Source organism: Phoca vitulina, unplaced genomic scaffold (assembly GCF_004348235.1).
Source record: "Phoca vitulina isolate PV1807 unplaced genomic scaffold, GSC_HSeal_1.0 scaffold11, whole genome shotgun sequence".
NCBI lineage: Eukaryota > Metazoa > Chordata > Mammalia > Carnivora > Phocidae > Phoca > Phoca vitulina.
The window spans coordinates 47,434,620-47,452,882 of record NW_022589714.1 but is presented as its reverse complement, the minus strand read 5'-3'; the positions used below and the strand labels follow the sequence as shown (position 1 = coordinate 47,452,882).

At 44.1% G+C, this 18,263-nt stretch overlaps 1 protein-coding gene across 5 annotated transcripts in view; it reads left to right on the top strand.

Moving 5' to 3' along the window:
• ANKS1A (ankyrin repeat and sterile alpha motif domain containing 1A) overlaps nt 1-18,263 on the top strand; it is a 179,415-nt gene that overhangs the window by 74,631 nt on the left and 86,521 nt on the right. For 2 of the 5 annotated variants that reach the window (XM_032409972.1, XM_032409973.1), the window contains exons 4-10: nt 1,010-1,072; nt 7,652-7,948; nt 8,803-8,878; nt 9,393-9,494; nt 9,590-9,691; nt 11,059-11,255; nt 14,485-14,577. In XM_032409972.1, the coding sequence (XP_032265863.1) occupies nt 1,010-1,072; nt 7,652-7,948; nt 8,803-8,878; nt 9,393-9,494; nt 9,590-9,691; nt 11,059-11,255; nt 14,485-14,577 (930 nt within the window). Of the gene's footprint in view, nt 1-1,009; nt 1,073-7,651; nt 7,949-8,802; nt 8,879-9,392; nt 9,495-9,589; nt 9,692-10,867; nt 10,873-11,058; nt 11,256-14,484; nt 14,578-18,263 lie in introns of those variants that run through there. The other 3 variants (XM_032409975.1, XM_032409976.1, XM_032409977.1) reach the window with 2 other exon arrangements.

Sequence of the window (18,263 nt, the reverse complement as noted above, 5' to 3'; positions counted from 1 at the left end):
TCAGTAAGCCCAGGACTATTTTCCTAATGACTTTGCTGAGAGGAGATTGTTAAATTACCTATAGGATTAGATCAGGGTTATGCCTCAAAAAATAGGAAATCATTCTTGCCAGCCCATCTATCAGCAAGGCTATGCACACTCTCAGTGAGCTGTTAGGAGCATGACTGACTCAGAGAAGGGCAGCTTCACTCTGAGGTTTGAGAAAATTAAAGCAATGCTCCCAGATCTTTCAGTTTAGAGATTGTGTGTGTATAGCTGTTCATCAGCCTTCCTTTCCCCTTTCAAGCTGTATTTTCTGGATAGATAAGCCACAGAAATTTAAGATAATCAATGAGGATGTTTGTGTTATAACATTAAGAATGAAAATTGTCTCTAGAATTGCTGCTTCAGAATCTAAATGCAGTTTTACTCCTCCTGGCTAAACTGATTGTAATTTCTCTTAACTGGAGGAAATTTATAAGGAAGTTTGCTTTTAACTAATACTCCTCAATGTTGAACAAACTAGTCACCCATTAAAGTCCTTCTCATTTAAGAAATTTTCGGCAACCATTTCTAATCCTGTCTTTGCTCACTTTTGCCTTGGAACACAGCTGCTTGGATTTTTGAGCCACTTGAGTGTGCTAGCTTGTCCTGCTCACAGCTGCCTCCCGCCTGGAGTATCCATTGATAGGTGGGACACCCGCCCAGTGTTCTGAGTATGTGGCAGCCAGGTGGGTGGGGCAGGGGCTGGGCAAGACGTCTATAATAGCTGGAAGAACCTAATGGCTCTAGGTAGTAGTACCACACTGATCTATTCAGAAACCAGTAATGAGGCTCCAGTTGGATGCTTGGTTAAGAGCGTGTGATGAGTGCTGTGCCCTTGAGCCTGCCTTCCCCATTCACTTCCTTTCCAGGAACCCAGAGGGCAGATCCAAGTTGTTCTCATGTTGGGCCCCCTCAGGGCTGGGCTTTGCTTTGATATATTTCATCCATTTTATCATCACATTTTCTTTTCCTCTCCTTTTTATAGAATGCTCTTGAGATCAAAGAATTCAAAAAGTACGGCCCCTTTGACCCTTATATCAATGCCAAGGTGTGTACATTGCTGCCAGGATTTCTCTGCATCATTTCTCCAAGCTGCACTACCTCTTTGGTCCTTTCTGGCTTCCACTCTTGTCCACTCAGGCTCCTCATCATCACCCTGACTATTGTCTGCTTCAGCCCATCTGCTTTTGGCTTGTCTGGGAATGGGAAATTGCAGCTCCAGTGGGTTTGGGTTTTATTTTTAAAACCCATGCTAATTCTGGAAAGGTTGGGTGCTTTTCCTGGAATGTCTGAAAAGCTTAGAAATGGCCGAAATGGGGAAAGAGAAGGAACCATATTATATGCATAATTTACCATTGTGATTGCTAAAATAATTTAAATTGAAAAAAGAAAAATTCAATTAAGAGATGTCAAACATATTAGCTTACTTTTTAATAAACACAGAAAAATGATTAAATTGTACTAACTGGATTAAAAAATTTTTTTTTACTCTGCTTTCTCTATTTCTTTTGAAGTGGAATCTCATTTTCAATAAGCTAGTATTGGAGGTGTTGGGGAAGGGGTTTGGGGACTCCATTTTACTCTTAAAAGCTGTCCTTTTCGGCTCCCTCCTCATTTCCTTGAGTTTGTGCATTTCTGCCTGGGACTTTAAAGCCTCCGTTGCTTCTCCCCAGCTATTAACTTCTCTTACTGCTTGGTCACTCTTGGCCCTGGGAAGGGCTCTGAAATAGGAAATGAAGTCGCAGGGTCAAGCAGGGCGCTGGCCTTGAGTCTCCCTCCCTGTGAGGCTGGGGCAAGTAGTGGCCCTGTTAGGCCTGGTGATGAACTGCCCAGACCCTCCAGCCTTCACCACACCAGGAGGCAGAGCTTGTGGGTTGGTGATGGTTAGCCTGTCTCCTCGGTGCTCTCACCTGCTGGTTTTGACCCGAATTTTCATTCAGGAGAGGTTTGCTTTTTGGCACCAGTCTGGAGTTTGGTTGAGTCAGTGCGTTAGTCACATTGGCTCTGAATAAGTTGCCTCAGGGAAGAGAAACATTAAGGTACTTCTGCATGTTTCCAAATGCTAGGTGGATATTCTTTGAGAAATGGTGATTTAGCGAACCGCGGGCTGGTTCTAGGCAGCCTCTGTGGGCCATGTTCTTCAGCTCTCGGGCCTTAATGGCCGAGAAGCAGTTTGATTTGGGGTAGTGGGACACATTAGCTTTTGTTTGGCCCTCTCTCTCTGAATTCTGTTTTCTAATTTTCAAAAGAGGAAGATACCCTATCTTCATTTTCTTCTTTTTTTTTGGACTTGGTGTAGTAGAGGAGAAAACTCTTAAAGGTCACAGCCTTTCAAGTCAGGCCTGAGTTTGAATTCCGTGCTGCCACTGACTGGTTTTGTTGACTTAAAATAAGTTACTTAATTTCTGTGAGCCTTAGTTTACTCTTCTGTAAAGTGCAGTATACCATCTACCTTGCTGGATTGTTTTGGAGTTTAAATAAGAGAATGTACATTAAGTACAACTATCTGGTAACTAGTAATATTTGAGATCTGACTTTTAAAGGGTATATACAGTGTGGTGTTTATGAAACAGCACTTTGGAATCTGTTCTTTGTTACTGGCGGATTGAAGCTTAATGAAACATTGCTCAATTAGTCTATTCAGGGTTTTGTTTTATGGGGAGGCACCGTGAAGTGATTGTTTTCCCACTCGGTGGTTAGTTCAGTTAGCTTATAAAACTCTGATTAAAGGGTAAGTCTTTCGTTCTTAAAAGCACATTTTCTTATCCCTTGATTTCCCACCCAAAAAAGAAAATTGGTCTAAATGGAATAAGAACATAACTTCTCTCTTTGGAAATACCGCCCTTTGCCTCCTTCCCACCCCCCGAAGGCCAAATGATGCAAACTGCACTAAGGGATAAAGCTGTTTGGATTTTGCTACGAATGCAAACTCTCTTTGAGCTGATGTGTATCTAACCTCGCTGGGTTTTATCCTGATTCAGTGGGTTTTTATTGACCTGGATTGTGTCTGGGAATTGTTTTGTGTGCTAAGTCCTATCAGGCACCTGTAGAAATTAAGAAGTCTCAAGTGCCTGTTCTGGGAGCAGGGGTAGTTTTCATGAGCTTTCATCTTCCTCTTCGACATATGGAGCCTTTCCTTTTTCAGCAAGTCAGCATAAACCAGTCTAAAATGTAGGTCATCCATAGCTAAGGTGGAACTATTAAAATTGTTTATTTGCCCCCTTTTAAAATAATTTTAACTTAGTCTGAATATCGTAAGGTGGGCAGTAGTCAAATTAGTTTTAAGGTAGATCTATTTTCCTGTACACTTAAAAATAATTAAGTTTCAGAACTGGAAGAGACCCGGAAGTTGTCTCGACCAGTTGTCTCCACATTCTGATCAGCTTGTCTGGTTGCATCTGAATCACCTAGCAAGCTTTTATAAAACTTTTTATCTTGAAAAAATTTTCAACTTACAAAAAGTTGCAAGCATAATGCAGTGAACTGCATTGCACCCTTCATCTAGATTCACCAGTTGTTAACATTTGTCTCATTTGCATGCACATTTTTTCTCTCTCTCTCTCTCAAATATATATGTATATTGTTGCTGTAGTTGATGATGAACTGTTTGATACTTAGTCATGGACATCATGACCCTTTAACCCCGAATACTTAAACATGTATCTCCTAAAAACAAGGGCATTCACTTGTATAACCACAGTATAGTTATCAAATTCAGGAAATTCAATATTGATATAATACTGGAATCTCTGATGTAGAATCTGTGTTCAGATTTCACCAATTTCCCCAATAGTATCCTTTAGAGCAGTTCTTTTTTTTCCTGGTACAAGATCCAATCCAGGATCATACATAATTTGGAACAATTCCTCAGCCCTTCTTAGTCTTTAATGACTAGGAACCACAAACATGACATCCCTGGGTGGGACCGAACCACCAACCTTTCAGTGAACAGCTGAACCCGCTAAGCGATTGCCATAGAGACCTGCGACACTGACGGTATTGAAGAATATAGACCAGTCATTTTGTAGACTATCACTCAGTTTGAGTTTGTCTGATATTGCCTCATGATTAGATTCAGGCCCTACAATTTTAGCAGGAACACCACAGGAGTGATGTTATATCCTTTCTTCACGTTATAAGACACATGATGTCAGTTTGTCTCGCTGATAGACGATTGCTTGGTCAAGTTGGTGCCTCCTAGGTTGGTAAGCTTTTTAATAATAGTCTTCCTGGACTTTACCCTTTGAGGTGCTACCTTGGCAAGTCTGGGGTGGGACTTAGTTACTTTTAAGCTCCCATGTAATTCCAAAACAAAGCCAGTTTGAGAACCACTGATCTAGGCCAACTTTCCATCCAGAGCAGGAATCCTTTTCTCTCACCTGAAAGATGAGCCATCTACCCTTTGTTTTATTTGGTTGTTTGTTTCTCTTGGTAACAACCAGACTTACTGCTTGGCAGCCTCTTTTTAGATTCCACTGATTTTTGGTTTCTTACACTTGGCTGATATCTGTCTTCCTAAACTTCCCATCTGTTGGTCAGGGTTCTGCCTTCCAGAGCACTGCAGAGTAAGTCTAACTCTTCTTCCACATGGACTCAGTTCTCGTGTTTCTCTCATGTCTGCTAAATCTCAGTAGGCCCCGTTTGTCCTTTTGTTCCAATTTTGGTAGATTTCTGAAACCTATACCGTTGTTGCTACAGAGAGCTGTAGCTGAGTTGTTTCTAACTTAGGTATCTATCAACAGTGCTCAAGAGTACAGCTGGGCTGTAATCTAAGCACTGGGAAGTGATGGTTTAGAATAGTTTCAAGAGGAGAAAAGCCACCGAAATGTTTCTGTATAGTTTTCTGTTGCTTGTAGTTTATGCATATGTGAGATAGATAGATAGGAATAAACAATGATAAATATAGTGGATTTACACACTAACTGGGGTCTCCATATGTAAAGGGTATTGGGATCTCTCTTCTTAGAGGTACTGACTATAGCAAGGAGAAAGGAAAGTGAGTCTCAAGATGGGCAGGAATGGAAAGTTTGTGCAAAGACTTTGGGGAAAATTGGGGTGTTTGATCTTAGTCTCCTTCCTCAGTCCAAATACACAGTAATAAGATTTTGGGAACTCTTGAGGTGTGATGAGCACCTGTGGTGTGATTTGGAAGGTGTGAAAGAGAAAGATTCTGGGTCCTGAGGAGTCTGTACTCCCCTTGGAATCCCTCCCTTTCTTGTGGGTTCCTGAATCAACACTAGTGATTTCCTGCCCTGATAGTTGTCACATTCAAAGCTCCTGGGAGCTGGTAGGAAGAGCTCATTGTGATGGCCTATGTTCAGTAGTTGAGAGATGGGGTCACAGACTTCAACTCAAGAGTATTATAATTACCAGACCATGTTTGGCAAGACTGGAGCATGAGAAAGATGCTTTCTACACTGTGAATTTGAGTATAATATTCTGCAGAGATGTGGTTAGGCCATTTTGAACAGAGGCAGGAAATTTGCCTAGTAGTGATCAAGACCTTGCTTTCAGTAAGTCAGCTTTGTGGTAGGTGCCCTGGTTCTAGCAAAAAACAACAATGAAAAACCCCAAGATTTTTCTTTTCTTTTTTCTTTTTTTTCCTCCTGCTGGATAGCTTTGAGTTTTACAGTTCTTTGGGCCTTAATGGCATATTTTTTACACAATTGAGGACAGATTATTCTGGTTGTTGGGAGACAACTTGGCTATAAAAGAGACAGCAGTGTCTGCCTCAAAGTAAACAAGTTGTTCTGGATTGGGGTTTTAATAAGAATAAGCCGACTTTCTTGGCCCTGCTCTCATGTTAATCTTGAGATACAAAACCCTGAGAATCCTCTTAAAACTTCCTTGGGTTGCCACTCTGCCCTGGAACCACTGTAAAGAAAGCCCCCATGTGTTTTGATGAAGCTGCCTCTCATGGTGAGAACGTGAAGTGACAGCTCTAAGTTGGCTCAGGGAGTTCATGCTCAGTCGGAAATGGGCATTCCAAATGGGTGTCTTAAGTGGTTGGTTTGGCACAGGGAACCCCAAAGATTTGCTTTCTTCCCAGAGTTTCCCCTTCCCTCCAGCCTTTTAGGTTGACATGGAATCCACCCCTTGGGCCCAGTTGTAGCATAGGAGGCCATTGCTAACCGGCTGTGTCCTGTGGCCAGCAAAGGCTATTTGCACTTCAGCTGCTGATCTCCTTGAGCTGTGTTTGAGCTCAGCGCTGCTTCCTCTGTTTATCTGTGTGCATTTATCTTTGCATGTGGCTCCTGCTACCACCCTTTCTGTCCTTATTTCATTGAAAAGTTTTTCTTTGCTATCACTCTGGCCTTTGGGGACCTCGCTCCCAGCAGCTCTGGATCTTTCTGGTACACTTGGTATAGCTGGAAAAAAAATGATGCAGTCAAATGCCAGATCAAAAGCAGATGGAATTGCATGCATGTTTGGGTAACTCCTGGTCTGTTACTTTTAATGTAATTAATAGAATTAAAGTAATTGTGGAAGCATTTCATTTTTACCTTTTGATTACTGAAAGGTGCACAATATTGACTTGATGGACACACCACCTCGTCAGCTTTGTTTTCCTAAAGTGGCAGAAGCCTCCTGGATAAATTTAGGAATCTCCAAGTCTTGTGGGAGAATTACTTTCATTAGTGCATCTAAAAAAGGAGAGGTCATGGAAATTACTTTATTCCTGCTCTGATTATACATTGTCAGTAGTAGTAAAAGAAAGAGCACAATTGGAATGATTAACATTTTGCTTCTGATGGTGGATGAAGCACAAACTTCTCCTCTTTCATCCCAGGTTATACCTTTAGTTTGAAACAAAATTGGCATTAAAGGGCCCCAGGGTTGTGAATTTGAATTACATGTTACAACTTTGAATATTTTGCACCTCTCAGAAAACATTCCCATGGCTGATTGAATCTTTCCTACATAAGAAGAAACACTTCCCTGCGTTGTAGATTGTGCATGTGTTGATTGGTGCAGGCTCCTGGAGTAGGCACAGGGTGACAGCAGGGTCCCAGGTTCCTCTGTGACTGAGCTCAAGCGCCTCCCTCCCCTGGACATGGCTGTTGGCTGAGATCTCAAGAGTGATTTTTGGTGCTCAGCTCTGTTACTTTGATTGTTGGCTGGTTGATTTGCATGCAAGATGCTATGCAGATGACAAACTCTTTCAAAAAAGCTTATCTGTAAGGCAGTGGATGGTCAACAAAGCCAGAATCAGAACTACAGGGTTGGCTGAATATAAATTGTAAAACCAGTTGAAGTTTAAAATGAGTCAATGGCAGTGATATTATTGGCATTCATGTGTGCCAGGGCTTCTGCCCAGGGCCCGCCACATTCCCCAGTTCACTCTCCTTGCAGTCTGTGGGCACTTCCTTCACGGCACACAGGAGACAGTAAATCTGAGGGGGTTGACAGCTCCCCTCTGGCAGTAACTGGGGCACGCTGTGGCTGATTGGAGCGGCTGGCCTCATTTGTTGGGGAGGACATCTTCATTCTGACCGACTTCTAGAAGTCCCCAAATATCACTGCTATTTTCCTCATTTAAATTTCAGTGGTTTTCCATGTAATCGTCCCAGTCAGAGGCCAGTCTGCCAGTTACCCTTCTGATGGGATCTGCTTGTCAACTCTTTAGAACAACGACAACGAGACAGCCCTGCACTGTGCCGCGCAGTACGGCCACACGGAGGTGGTGAAGGTCCTCTTGGAGGAGCTGACGGACCCCACCATGCGCAACAACAAATTCGAGACCCCTCTGGACCTGGCTGCACTATACGGGAGACTGGAGGTGGTGAAGATGCTCCTCAATGCACACCCCAACCTCCTGAGCTGCAACACTAAGAAGCACACCCCCCTGCACTTGGCAGCGCGCAACGGCCACAAAGCTGTGGTGCAGGTCCTGCTGGACGCCGGCATGGACAGCAACTACCAGGTAGTGGAGCAGACTCCCCCCCCCCCCCCCCATCCCCACTCCCTGGGCTCCAGGGGCCAAGTCATGGTGGGCAAGGCACAAGGACCATGCTGCTGGGCTGCGTTCTTATTTAGCACGTTTCACATCCCATGTCAGACGCTTCCATCCATTGACTCATTTTCATGTGAAACTTCAGAGACAAACTCCTCAAGTGAGTCTGTTACTGGTTTTTCTTTTCTTTTCTTTTCCTTTCAGGGGTAATATATAGTCATTATGCCCTGAAAAGATGTGCTTGTGGATTCTCTCTCAAAATTAGAAAAATTTCATTATCTTCCTATACAGGTGTTCCCACTGCCACCATTTGCCACCTGCAAAGTCCCATCAACTTGATATTGCCAGCGGGAGGTTTAGCATTCCCCTGCCTAGCTAGCTTTGTCCATCCCGATGAATGACTGTTCCTTAGGTTTGGCATTGACCAGACCACCAAACCACATGTGAAGTTAAGGTGGTATTTTATTTATTTGTTTGTTTGTTTGTTTATTTGTTATCTTTGTACTTTTCTTCTCGTTATTCCTTCCCCCCGGGAAGGGGGCGTCTTGAGGAGTTTCACCAATAGGTGGCTCCCAGAGTTGCTGCGCAGTTATTCCTGTGTGGCCGGATGGTGGCACTTCAATGAGCACACTTCACATCGGGCCATGCTTGTGGTCCGGGAATCCAGACAAGAAAAGTGGGAAAGATAATGACAGAGGACTTTGTGTGGTTGATTTTATTTTCCTGCCCCTTCGTGTCTATATCCCATTTGTCGTGTGGAGCCACGCCGAACCTGGGTCACTGTTCTGATGACATGCTGCTCTGCGCTCTCGTTTGCCTTCCAGACGGAGAAGGGCAGTGCTTTGCATGAGGCTGCTCTGTTTGGCAAGACTGATGTGGTGCAAATCCTGCTGGCTGCAGGTGAGAGGCTGGCCGCGCTCTTGTTCCCGCGGCATGCCAGGGGTGGGCTTGTTTCTCCCTAGCCTCCCGCAGGGGGATTTTTGCTGGCTGCACTTGAACCCAATGGATGTATATGTCCACTGGTTGATTGCAAGTGTACGAATTGTTCTCGAAGAACTGGATTAAATGGCTTTGGATGAAAAAACGTTGGTCGTGCTACTGGGAGCATTAGGAGTCCTGGAATTTGGGGCGCCTGGGTGGCTCAGTTGGTTAAGCGACTGCCTTCGGCTCAGGTCATGATCCTGGAGTCCCGGGATCGAGTCCCGCATCGGGCTCCCTGCTCAGCAGGGAGTCTGCTTCTCCCTCTGACCCTCCCCCCTCTCATGCTCTCTCTCTCTATCTCATTCTCTCTCTCAAATAAATAAATAAATAAAATCTAAAAAAAAAAAAGAAAAGGAGTCCTGGAATTTGACCCCTTTTGAGGCTGACTTGCAACTGCTCACTCCCCCCTGGTCTACCTGGTGTGCCTTTCTAGGAATTGATGTCAACATAAAAGATAACCGTGGCCTGACTGCCCTAGACACTGTCCGGGAACTGCCTTCTCAAAAGAGTCAGCAGATAGCAGCGCTTATCGAAGGTACCCATTCATCTGCCTGTCGGGGCGACCAGGGGATACACTGGCCAAACCAAGGCATTTGTATTTGGTGCACCTTTTTTTGTCTTTCCACTTAGATCACATGACTGGAAAAAGAAGTGCAAAAGAGGCCGATAAAACCCCCACTTCCCAGGGACCTCTCATCTCCAATATGGACTCCATATCCCAGAAGTCTCAGGGTAAGGTGGCCTTTCGCTGACAATGAAGGGGCTCTCAGCTTGAAGAGTTGAATGGTCTTTGGTAGAATAGAAAAAGCTTCATTTAAATAATAATTTCAGGGGGTTGGGAGTACTTAATAAGTTCATATTCACATTTATTGTTCTCCAGCTGGTATGTGAACTTTTATTGGACAGAGCTTAGGCCTTTTACTTTGGACCTCTTCTTTCCTACTTTATCTTATTCTCAACTCTTACAGTTGGCTCTGTGAGGTCTATTCTGGGATGTGTTGTCGGCGGGATGATCTCAAGATGAATTCACATCTCAAGGAAACCTTTTCCTAACACACACTATTCTGCTTTGAGCATAGTTGGCCCTCAGTAAATACTGAGCGAGTATCATCTGGTTGGTAGACGTGTATATGGCAGATTTTGGTACTATATCATTTGGCCAACAAATGTGGTCTGGGCACTAGCTTGGGCAGTCCAGCCTCCCCATCATTAGCCACGACCCACCCCTTCAGATTTATTGAGCAGCCTTTTGGGCCCTAGGTATGATGAATGAGAAAGACAAAACACTGACTGACGCCTTCCCTCAGATACAAAGCATAGTAAAGAAGGCCAGAGGAACAGAACAAAGCCAGACACTGAAGTGGGAAAGGGATTTTTCAGAGGGGTGCAGAAGTATAAGGTTAAAGGGTGCTTGGCCTGTCTTCACTGTGGAGTCCTTGTCTGCCCCCACCTCCACCACCCCCACTTTTTTTTCTTGACCTCATAATCTACTGGTAATGGGATTAGTAGTTCACTAAGCTCTTAGCTTTCAAGGATTTTATAGTTACAGTTTTGACTATTTGCCAGAGACCCAGAGATCTCTGGTCCACAACAGTCTATAACTTTTCAGAGTCACAAATTTGGATCCCAGGTAGTCTGAGGTTCGTAATTCTCTGGTGAGTTTAACCTTGCACACTGCCTCCGTGTCAGAGAGGCTTCACCATCCTCTCTTCTGCTTGAGCACGTGGAGGTTTCTACTAAGAATTTAAAGGATTACTTAAGTTTCCAGTTATACTTCACTACGTTTTATGGTTTAAGTTTACGCTATGATGACATTGAGGTTCTTGAGAATTTTAAAGGTCTTGGGAGGTATCCCTCATAGGTGTCAAGGGTTTGCCATTTTGAATTAGAGAAAAATCTCTTGAAGTCTCAGGGTATAAAGAGCAACTGAAACTCTCTATATTTATTCCTGTCCATGGAGCAAAGCAGTCATTTTATTTTCCTGCTGTCGGTTACTGTTTGTCTAGTTCAGGTTGATGAGGGGCTTTGGGTGGATGCAGTGGTTGGAAATCCGAGATTGTGCTCTCTGTCCATTGACTCTTGCCCTCTAACCTGTTCAGGTGACGTGGAGAAAGCAGTGACTGAACTGATCATTGATTTTGACACCAACGCTGAAGAGGAGGGTCCCTACGAGGCGCTGTATAATGCTGTCTCCTGTCATTCGTTGGACAGCATGGCCAGTGGGCGATCGTCTGACCGAGACTCCGTGAACAAGGAGGCCGAGGCAGCAGGAGTGAAGGCTGCTGGAGTGAGGCCTGTATGTGGCCTGGGGCCCTCGACAAGCGGGGGCTGTGTTGTCAGCCTGTGCTTTGCTGGGGCGCTGGGAGAGGGAGTGTGCCCTGAGTGCCCGCTCACTTTCCAGAGGCCTGCAGCCTACTCCCTCTGTTCTCCTTGGGGCCCTGCCACATCTCTCTCTTGCCTAGTGTGGTTAAATTATATAGGTCCCCTTGAGGTAGAATTTTAGTTTTTCTGATTTCGGTATAACATGTTTGCATCATTCTATTAGTTTTTGGCCTCAGAGCAAATTGAAACATTTTATTTCCATTTAGCCTCGTGCGGTGTCTGTCTTTGGGGTCTTTGCTGTAAATTGTTAGTTTTCTCTCTGGAGAGCAGTTCCACAGTGAAAGAGCTCACTGAAGTAAGTTCTCGTCTGCCCTGAGTGCATTCTCACCTTCCATTTGCCCTCAGAATGTTATCCATTTGGATCTGGACAGATTCTGCATTCAGCAGGGTTGTAGCAGGGCTTAATCAGATATCATATGTGTTGGTATGTGGCATTCCTGTTTTTCCCGGTTATAATCTCTCCAGCCATTTCTTTCTCAAGGTCCACCTTCCCATCTTACTACTTCTTTCTCCAGTACTTGCTTTTGCTTCCAGTCTTGTCCATTGTTCTCAAGACTTTTCTCCCTCAGGGTTTTACTCTGAGCCTAAGCCTGAATCAGTGGTCCCATTGACCTTCCTTCCTACATTGCCAGCACAATAATTTGAAGTTTTGAGCACCACATTTTTACTGAACTTGCCATTGCTTAACAGAATCCCAGTACTCCCAGCTTGAGGCAGATTTTCAGGTGTATATTATTTCTTCCTGTTGGAGAGGCCAGCATTTCCCTTTTGGTCTAAATCTGCTTTATGACCATTTAGATGAACCTTTGGCCACTAGGTGATCTTTGGGTTTTTCAGATGTGCCCTGGGAATGGCTTGATGTTTCTTAGTGTTCTTTTTTGTTAGGTTCCATGTCTGGTCCTAGAATAGTATTTCTGTATGAATTTTGGAAAGGCCCACCAGTCTGTGGTAGCCCACTGGAGTGGGTATTATCAAGGACTGGTAAAACTCCTTGTGAGTGATGGAAGCACATGCATATGCCAAGGACCCCTAGCATGGTGCTGCTGTAGACAGAGCTGGTTTGTTTCACTTTCACCTTAGGTACGGTGAAGCAAGCAAACCCACCTGTGGAGGAAGGCATTGCTTTGTGGTACTTACAGGTGATGTCCATTAGAGGGAGCTGGAGGCTTTACAAGAAGAACACAGGCTCCCTGAAGTGAGCTCCGAATAACCAAGTTCCTGTGGGCTTAGCCACTGATTTATAGTCTCTTTGTTCTGTCCCACTCCAAGAATCTATCCTCTGGTGGTCTTGCTAAGTAAAAACTGATGCATCTTGGGGTGCATGATTTGCCGTTTTTACTTGCGGACGTGGTGGCTGTGCTACTTGGTAATTACATGTGGCCAAGGGGCTGCTCTACATCTTACCAGTGTGGTGGATGGTGAGTCTAAATCAGCTCTGCACTTACAGGCCCTGGGCCAACGTTCTCACGTTCGGAAAAAAAGAGCCTCCTGCTTCTCTTTCTTTCCAGTGTCCCTGGTGGTCACTTCTTGCACAAGAGCTGTTCATATTGTTCTTTCTAGGCTCCTTTAGTCTTGAGAGGGCTTCTGGGATGGGTCCTTTTTGTCGTTGTTGTGTTCCATTTTGTTCTTCTTCAGCTATTTTTGTCCTGAGGTTGGATAACTGGTGTGGATGATGGGCCTGCTCCCTTTGCTATTCCCTCCCTTACGAGGTGCCACTTGCAAGGAACCACTCTTGTTTCTGCACTTCTGGAGTAAGACGGCTAGGGAAAGTGGAACTTAGTAGGAAATCTGGTCTCATAGCTTTGTTTGGCTTGAAAAGATGAACCTGTTTTGAAGTTGTTGCCGCTGGGCGGCCATCTGGTTCCAGGGACTGTAGGAATGACTGATTTATCAAGATAGAATCCCGAGGGGCAAAGCATATTTGAACAGAGAGAGATCATGGATGCCAAATGCTAACCGAATGCCACCTGACCCTGGCCGCTCCTGGGACACGGGAGACGTCTTGCAGACCTCTCTGAGGCTCTTGTGTAATTCAGCACGTGCCTCCACCCTGACTTTTATAAATATTCCTGTTCTAGTAACACGGTGAGCTAACCTACAAGCCAGGGAGTGAGCCTGCAAGCCAACTCCTGGGTCAGGTTCCCTCTCCCTTCCCTGTAGGAACATGATTAGGAAGCATGGTTAGGACCTGGGAGTGTAAACAATGCTGACGGTGCCGCAGGTACAATGGCACATCTCCCTCCAGCCTTCTGCCGGCGGAGGTTGTGTGTGTTCCTGAAATTGTCCACCTCACTTGACCTCGCTAATCCCTCTTTCAGGGTGTTTGTTGCTCCAGGGCAGGGGTTGGCAAAATATGGCCCACAGACAGCTGCCCATTTTTTGAATAAAGTTTTATTGGAACACAGCCACACTTGTCTACGTATCTTCTCTGGCTCCTTTGTACTGCAGTGGGGGGTTGACCACAAAGCCTAAAATATTTACTATGTGGCCCTTTAAGAACGAGCTCGCTAACCCTTGCTCCAGGGCAGACAGCTGACAAATACTCCTTTTTTTAAATGGGCTGAGATGAAAGGTTTTCATATGTGAGCGATACATAATACATTGAATGAGGTGACCAAGGATTAGATAGAGACCAGTTCTGAGCTTTGGCGAATAAATAGGGGTAGCGTTAAAGTTTGAGCAGGAATTGATGTTTTTGTCCTTGATTACTTTCCTCAGTACTTCCTTAATAATGCGGGTTTGTTAGAACTCTGACAAGTTGATTCTTTTGATTTACTGCTTCCTCTTTTTAACATAGTCTGAAAGTTGAGCCACTGGCTTTTCTGGGCTAGTTTTATTATGGGTATTATGAAGGACATTTTCTGGCAAGGCAGGTCCGTGGTTTCAGTGCTGATATTTCTCACTGTGGTCTAGAATATGAAACAAGTGTTTATAATCTCTGCTACAAACATCAAAAAGCAAAGAGCGTGCTGATTGAATTTTATGTGTGTGTGTGGGGGGGGATGTATGTGCAGATACTAAGCCATCTGTTTAGATACTGATCCTTGAGTTGAGTCTCTCAGGGGAGAGAGGGGGAGTTCTTTACATTATTCTTTTTCATTTCCAAGGGCTAAGAGATAGTGAAATATTTTTCTCTTCTGCAGAGGGAACGTCCACCGCCTCCAGCAAAGCCACCACCCGATGAAGAGGAGGAAGACCGCATAGATAAGAAGTATTTTCCCTTGACAGCTTCTGAGGTAGAGGGTTGAGGGTTTATTGCCATCACTGAAATACGATTTTTTGGAAAGTACATCAATGTGTGCTTAAAGAAGACTTTGCTTTCTCATTTTCTTATTGCCTCTTTGGATTAGTAAGTTTTGTGTATATCAGTAATCTGGAAGAAGCCCTTTCCAACTCACTCAGAAGTACTAAGCAAAGAATTTTAATGGAGCTATCTAGCAGACAGGCCAATTATTGATCTACATTGCACATTGAAAGTAAACCATGCACATTTCTCCTGGCTCCAGTAGCTAAACAGTTGACTTTTTTGCCTTTTTTTTTGTACCTGTGTCATCTTTTGATACAAAATGTAGAGTATGCCCCCAATCACTGTTCTATAGACTATGTCATATTAGCGAGCTTTGGTGGTTCTGCCCCAAGTGTCTTATTTCTGTTTTCACATTTTTCTTCTCCATTTCACATGAAGAATCCACCAGGACAAACTTCAAAAATGTCATGAAGACTCAATTAGAAGAGAAATAGGAGTCGTGGGGGTGGGAGAAATCAAAAAAGTTTATTTGAGAAGACTAGTCCATCTTTTTATTTATTTATTTATTTATTTTTTTTTTAAAGATTTTATTTATTTATGTGAGAGAGAGAGAGAGCACAAGAGGGGGCAGTGGGAGAGGGAGAAGCAGACTCCCTGCTGAGCAGGGAGCCCAATGCGGGACTTGATCCCGGGACTCCAGGATCATGACCTGAGCCAAAGGCAGTCACTTAACCAACTGAGCCACCCAGGTGCCCTAGTCCATCTTTTTAAAGAAAGATTATTATGGGGCAAATCGTTCAATCTTCTTTCTTGGTTATATGAAGAAAATCATATTTTCCATGATCTTTCATTTTCAGAATGCTCCTTTAATACTTCCTACCGTGCAGAGAATACGTTTATTCAGTATTTATTCAAAATACTACATAATTTCATTATTTTGTTGCTCATTCAGTGGCCTGTTGGTCTTTAATTTAAAAATCAGCTGATATAAACTAGTCAACTAAGTCTCATAACTTTATCCCTAGAAGTCAGAGTTAATTTTTTTACTCTATTGCCACAGACCATCCAGTGAGGCAGGTTCTTTTACTTAGTATAAACACATGGAACCAGAAGGATGGCTTTCATTTAAGAAAATGTATAAATACAAGGATGCAGTTTTAAGAATGTAAAAGTCAGTGTTGAAAATAGGGGAAGATATTTGTGTTAGGTGCAAATTCTGTCCCTATTTCTTTGTATGCCTTAATTACAAAATGCCTATTATCATGTTTCAACTAAAGGGTCTCCAGAATTATAGCCTCTAAGGTGATAATACACTGCTAGCAGATAGAAGTGCATGTAGCCAACCCTGCATGTTTTTTTTTTAATTTATTTTATTTTATTTATTTATTTTTTTTTTTAAAGATTTTATTTATTTATTTGACAGAGAGAGACACAGCAAGAGAGGGAACACAAGCAGGGGGAGTGGGAGAGGGAGAAGCAGGCTTCCCGCCGAGCAGGGAGCCCGATGCGGGGCTCGATCCCAGGACCCCGGGATCATGACCTGAGCCGAAGGCAGACGCTTAACGACTGAGCCACCCAGGCGCCCCCCTGCATGTTTTTATACAGAGATTTGCTTCATTACTCCCTTTTTATAAGGAGAAACCTGGTAACATGGAGCATATTCACCTGGGGCTAGGTCTCTATAAATGCCTTATGCCACCTCTTTAACAAGGACTTGGATTAAAATTCCTAATGCCCAAGGATAAGTGCAAGGCTCTTAAAGAAATATTAGATAATGAGGACTTTCTATTCTTCCAAGGCTTTTCAGAGAATATGATTTGTCAATAACACTGTTAAGAGAGGGGCACCTGGCTGGGTAGGTTAGTTAGTGTCTGTTAGGTAGGTTGGTTAAGTGTCTGTCTTCGGCTCAGGTCATGATCTCCGGTCCTGGGATCTGGCCCCACGTTGTTGGGCTTCCTGCTCAATGGGAAGTCTGCTTCTCCCTCTGCCCCTTGCCTCGTGTGCGCATACGCGCGTGCGTTCTCTCTCTCAAATGAATAAATAAAATCTTAAAAAAAAGAAAAAACAACAGTATCAAGAGATAGGGGGAGAAATCTCCATATTACTCTCCTGGATGGGAGACTCCGAGATACTTTTTCTAGGACTTGTTTCTGAATAGTCTGGAATTCTGGGTCAGTTGGGCCACTGTAGTCAGAAGACCATGAGAACCCCAGCCTTGCTTACTTAGTGATTATAAGTACATAAATACAGAGGTGATGTGGTCTATGTCATTATCCTTTTAATGATCAAGGCAGATTCTATTTGCTGTAGTTTGAATGACTAGGTCTTTTCCAAAAGTGGACTTTTTTTTTTTCTTGGACTCTAGTCTTCCCTATTTTGATTTCTTACACTCCCAAAGCTTTACTACCTTAACCCTCATATCCTAGGAAGCACTGGCTCATCACAATTTAGGCTTTTATATTTGGCAGGCCATCTGCTTCAGTGTTTGTGTCCTGTTCCCTAGGCTTGTCATTGTCAGATGATCCATAGAAGCTTTTAAGGGAAGCTGAGTATAGCTGGCTCCAGGAGAGCTTATCAGATTAAGGACCAGGTCCTGAAACTGGCTTAAAGAAATTAAACACCTACATATGTGTGTGCACACACGCTATCGAGATGTTTTTGCCCTGCCAAATGCGCTGCCAGCTTCATCGGACTGACCAGGGTCTCTTCTGTGCTCAGATGTGTTACACATTCATGGAAAGGTGCAGCTGCCCTGGTATCTCTTCCCAGAAAACTGCCCACACCCCAACCGGTCATTCCGTTGGTCACATTTAGGTGGTGACTGGTAGTAGCTTCTCTCTGCAGCAGAAGTGTTCCTTTCCATGTAACAGAGAATATGGCTTTTTGGCTTTGATTTATTGTCAGCCCTAGAAGAAAGGGGCGGAAAAGATTAAGGAATAATCTAGTAAAGAGCAGAATCCTTTCTGTTGAAAATCAGCTATTGCCATATTCACTGTGACACAGGGCTTCTTGAGTGGGAGTTAGGAAGGCCCAAAGCAAAGCAGTCTATTGCTTTATTAGGAGATTTTAATCCCATAGCTGGCGGGAGCCAGGAAGGACTAAGAGGAAAAGATCACCTTAGAAGTTGTCTGGATGTGAGCAGGGGACTCTCAGTAGAGTCTGAAGGAGGGCAAGAGTTCCAAATTGGATGGAAAGTCCTATTTCCCAGAAAAAAAAAATGAGGCCATCTTGGTCCAGAATCAGGGGAAGTGAATTTTATGGCCCTGGCTCTGCTGGTTGCTCTCTGTGTAACCTTGGGCAAGTCCCTAGCCCTGTCTGGGAACTCAGCTTGGGCATCTGCAAAGGGAAAGAACTGGAGCCAGGTGCTCTCTAGCTGTGATCGGAACGGTTCAGGTCCCTTCCAGCTCTAGCATTTGCTGGTGCTGTGCTTCTTGTTGTCGTGCACGAGAGCCAGGCACAGAGTGACCGAAGGTCCAGTGGGCCTGATTTTCCAGATGGAAGTCATCAGCTGCCCTGCTTGAGAAGAAAGGATATTATAGGCTGGGTATCCAGACTGTCAACTACCTTTCAGAGAAGCATGCCTGGGGCTATATGAGGGCCCTTGCTGTGTGCAGAACACTCGTGGAATCAGATTTCCAGGGCTCTGGCTAAGTGATAGCTATGGGTGTGTAAACT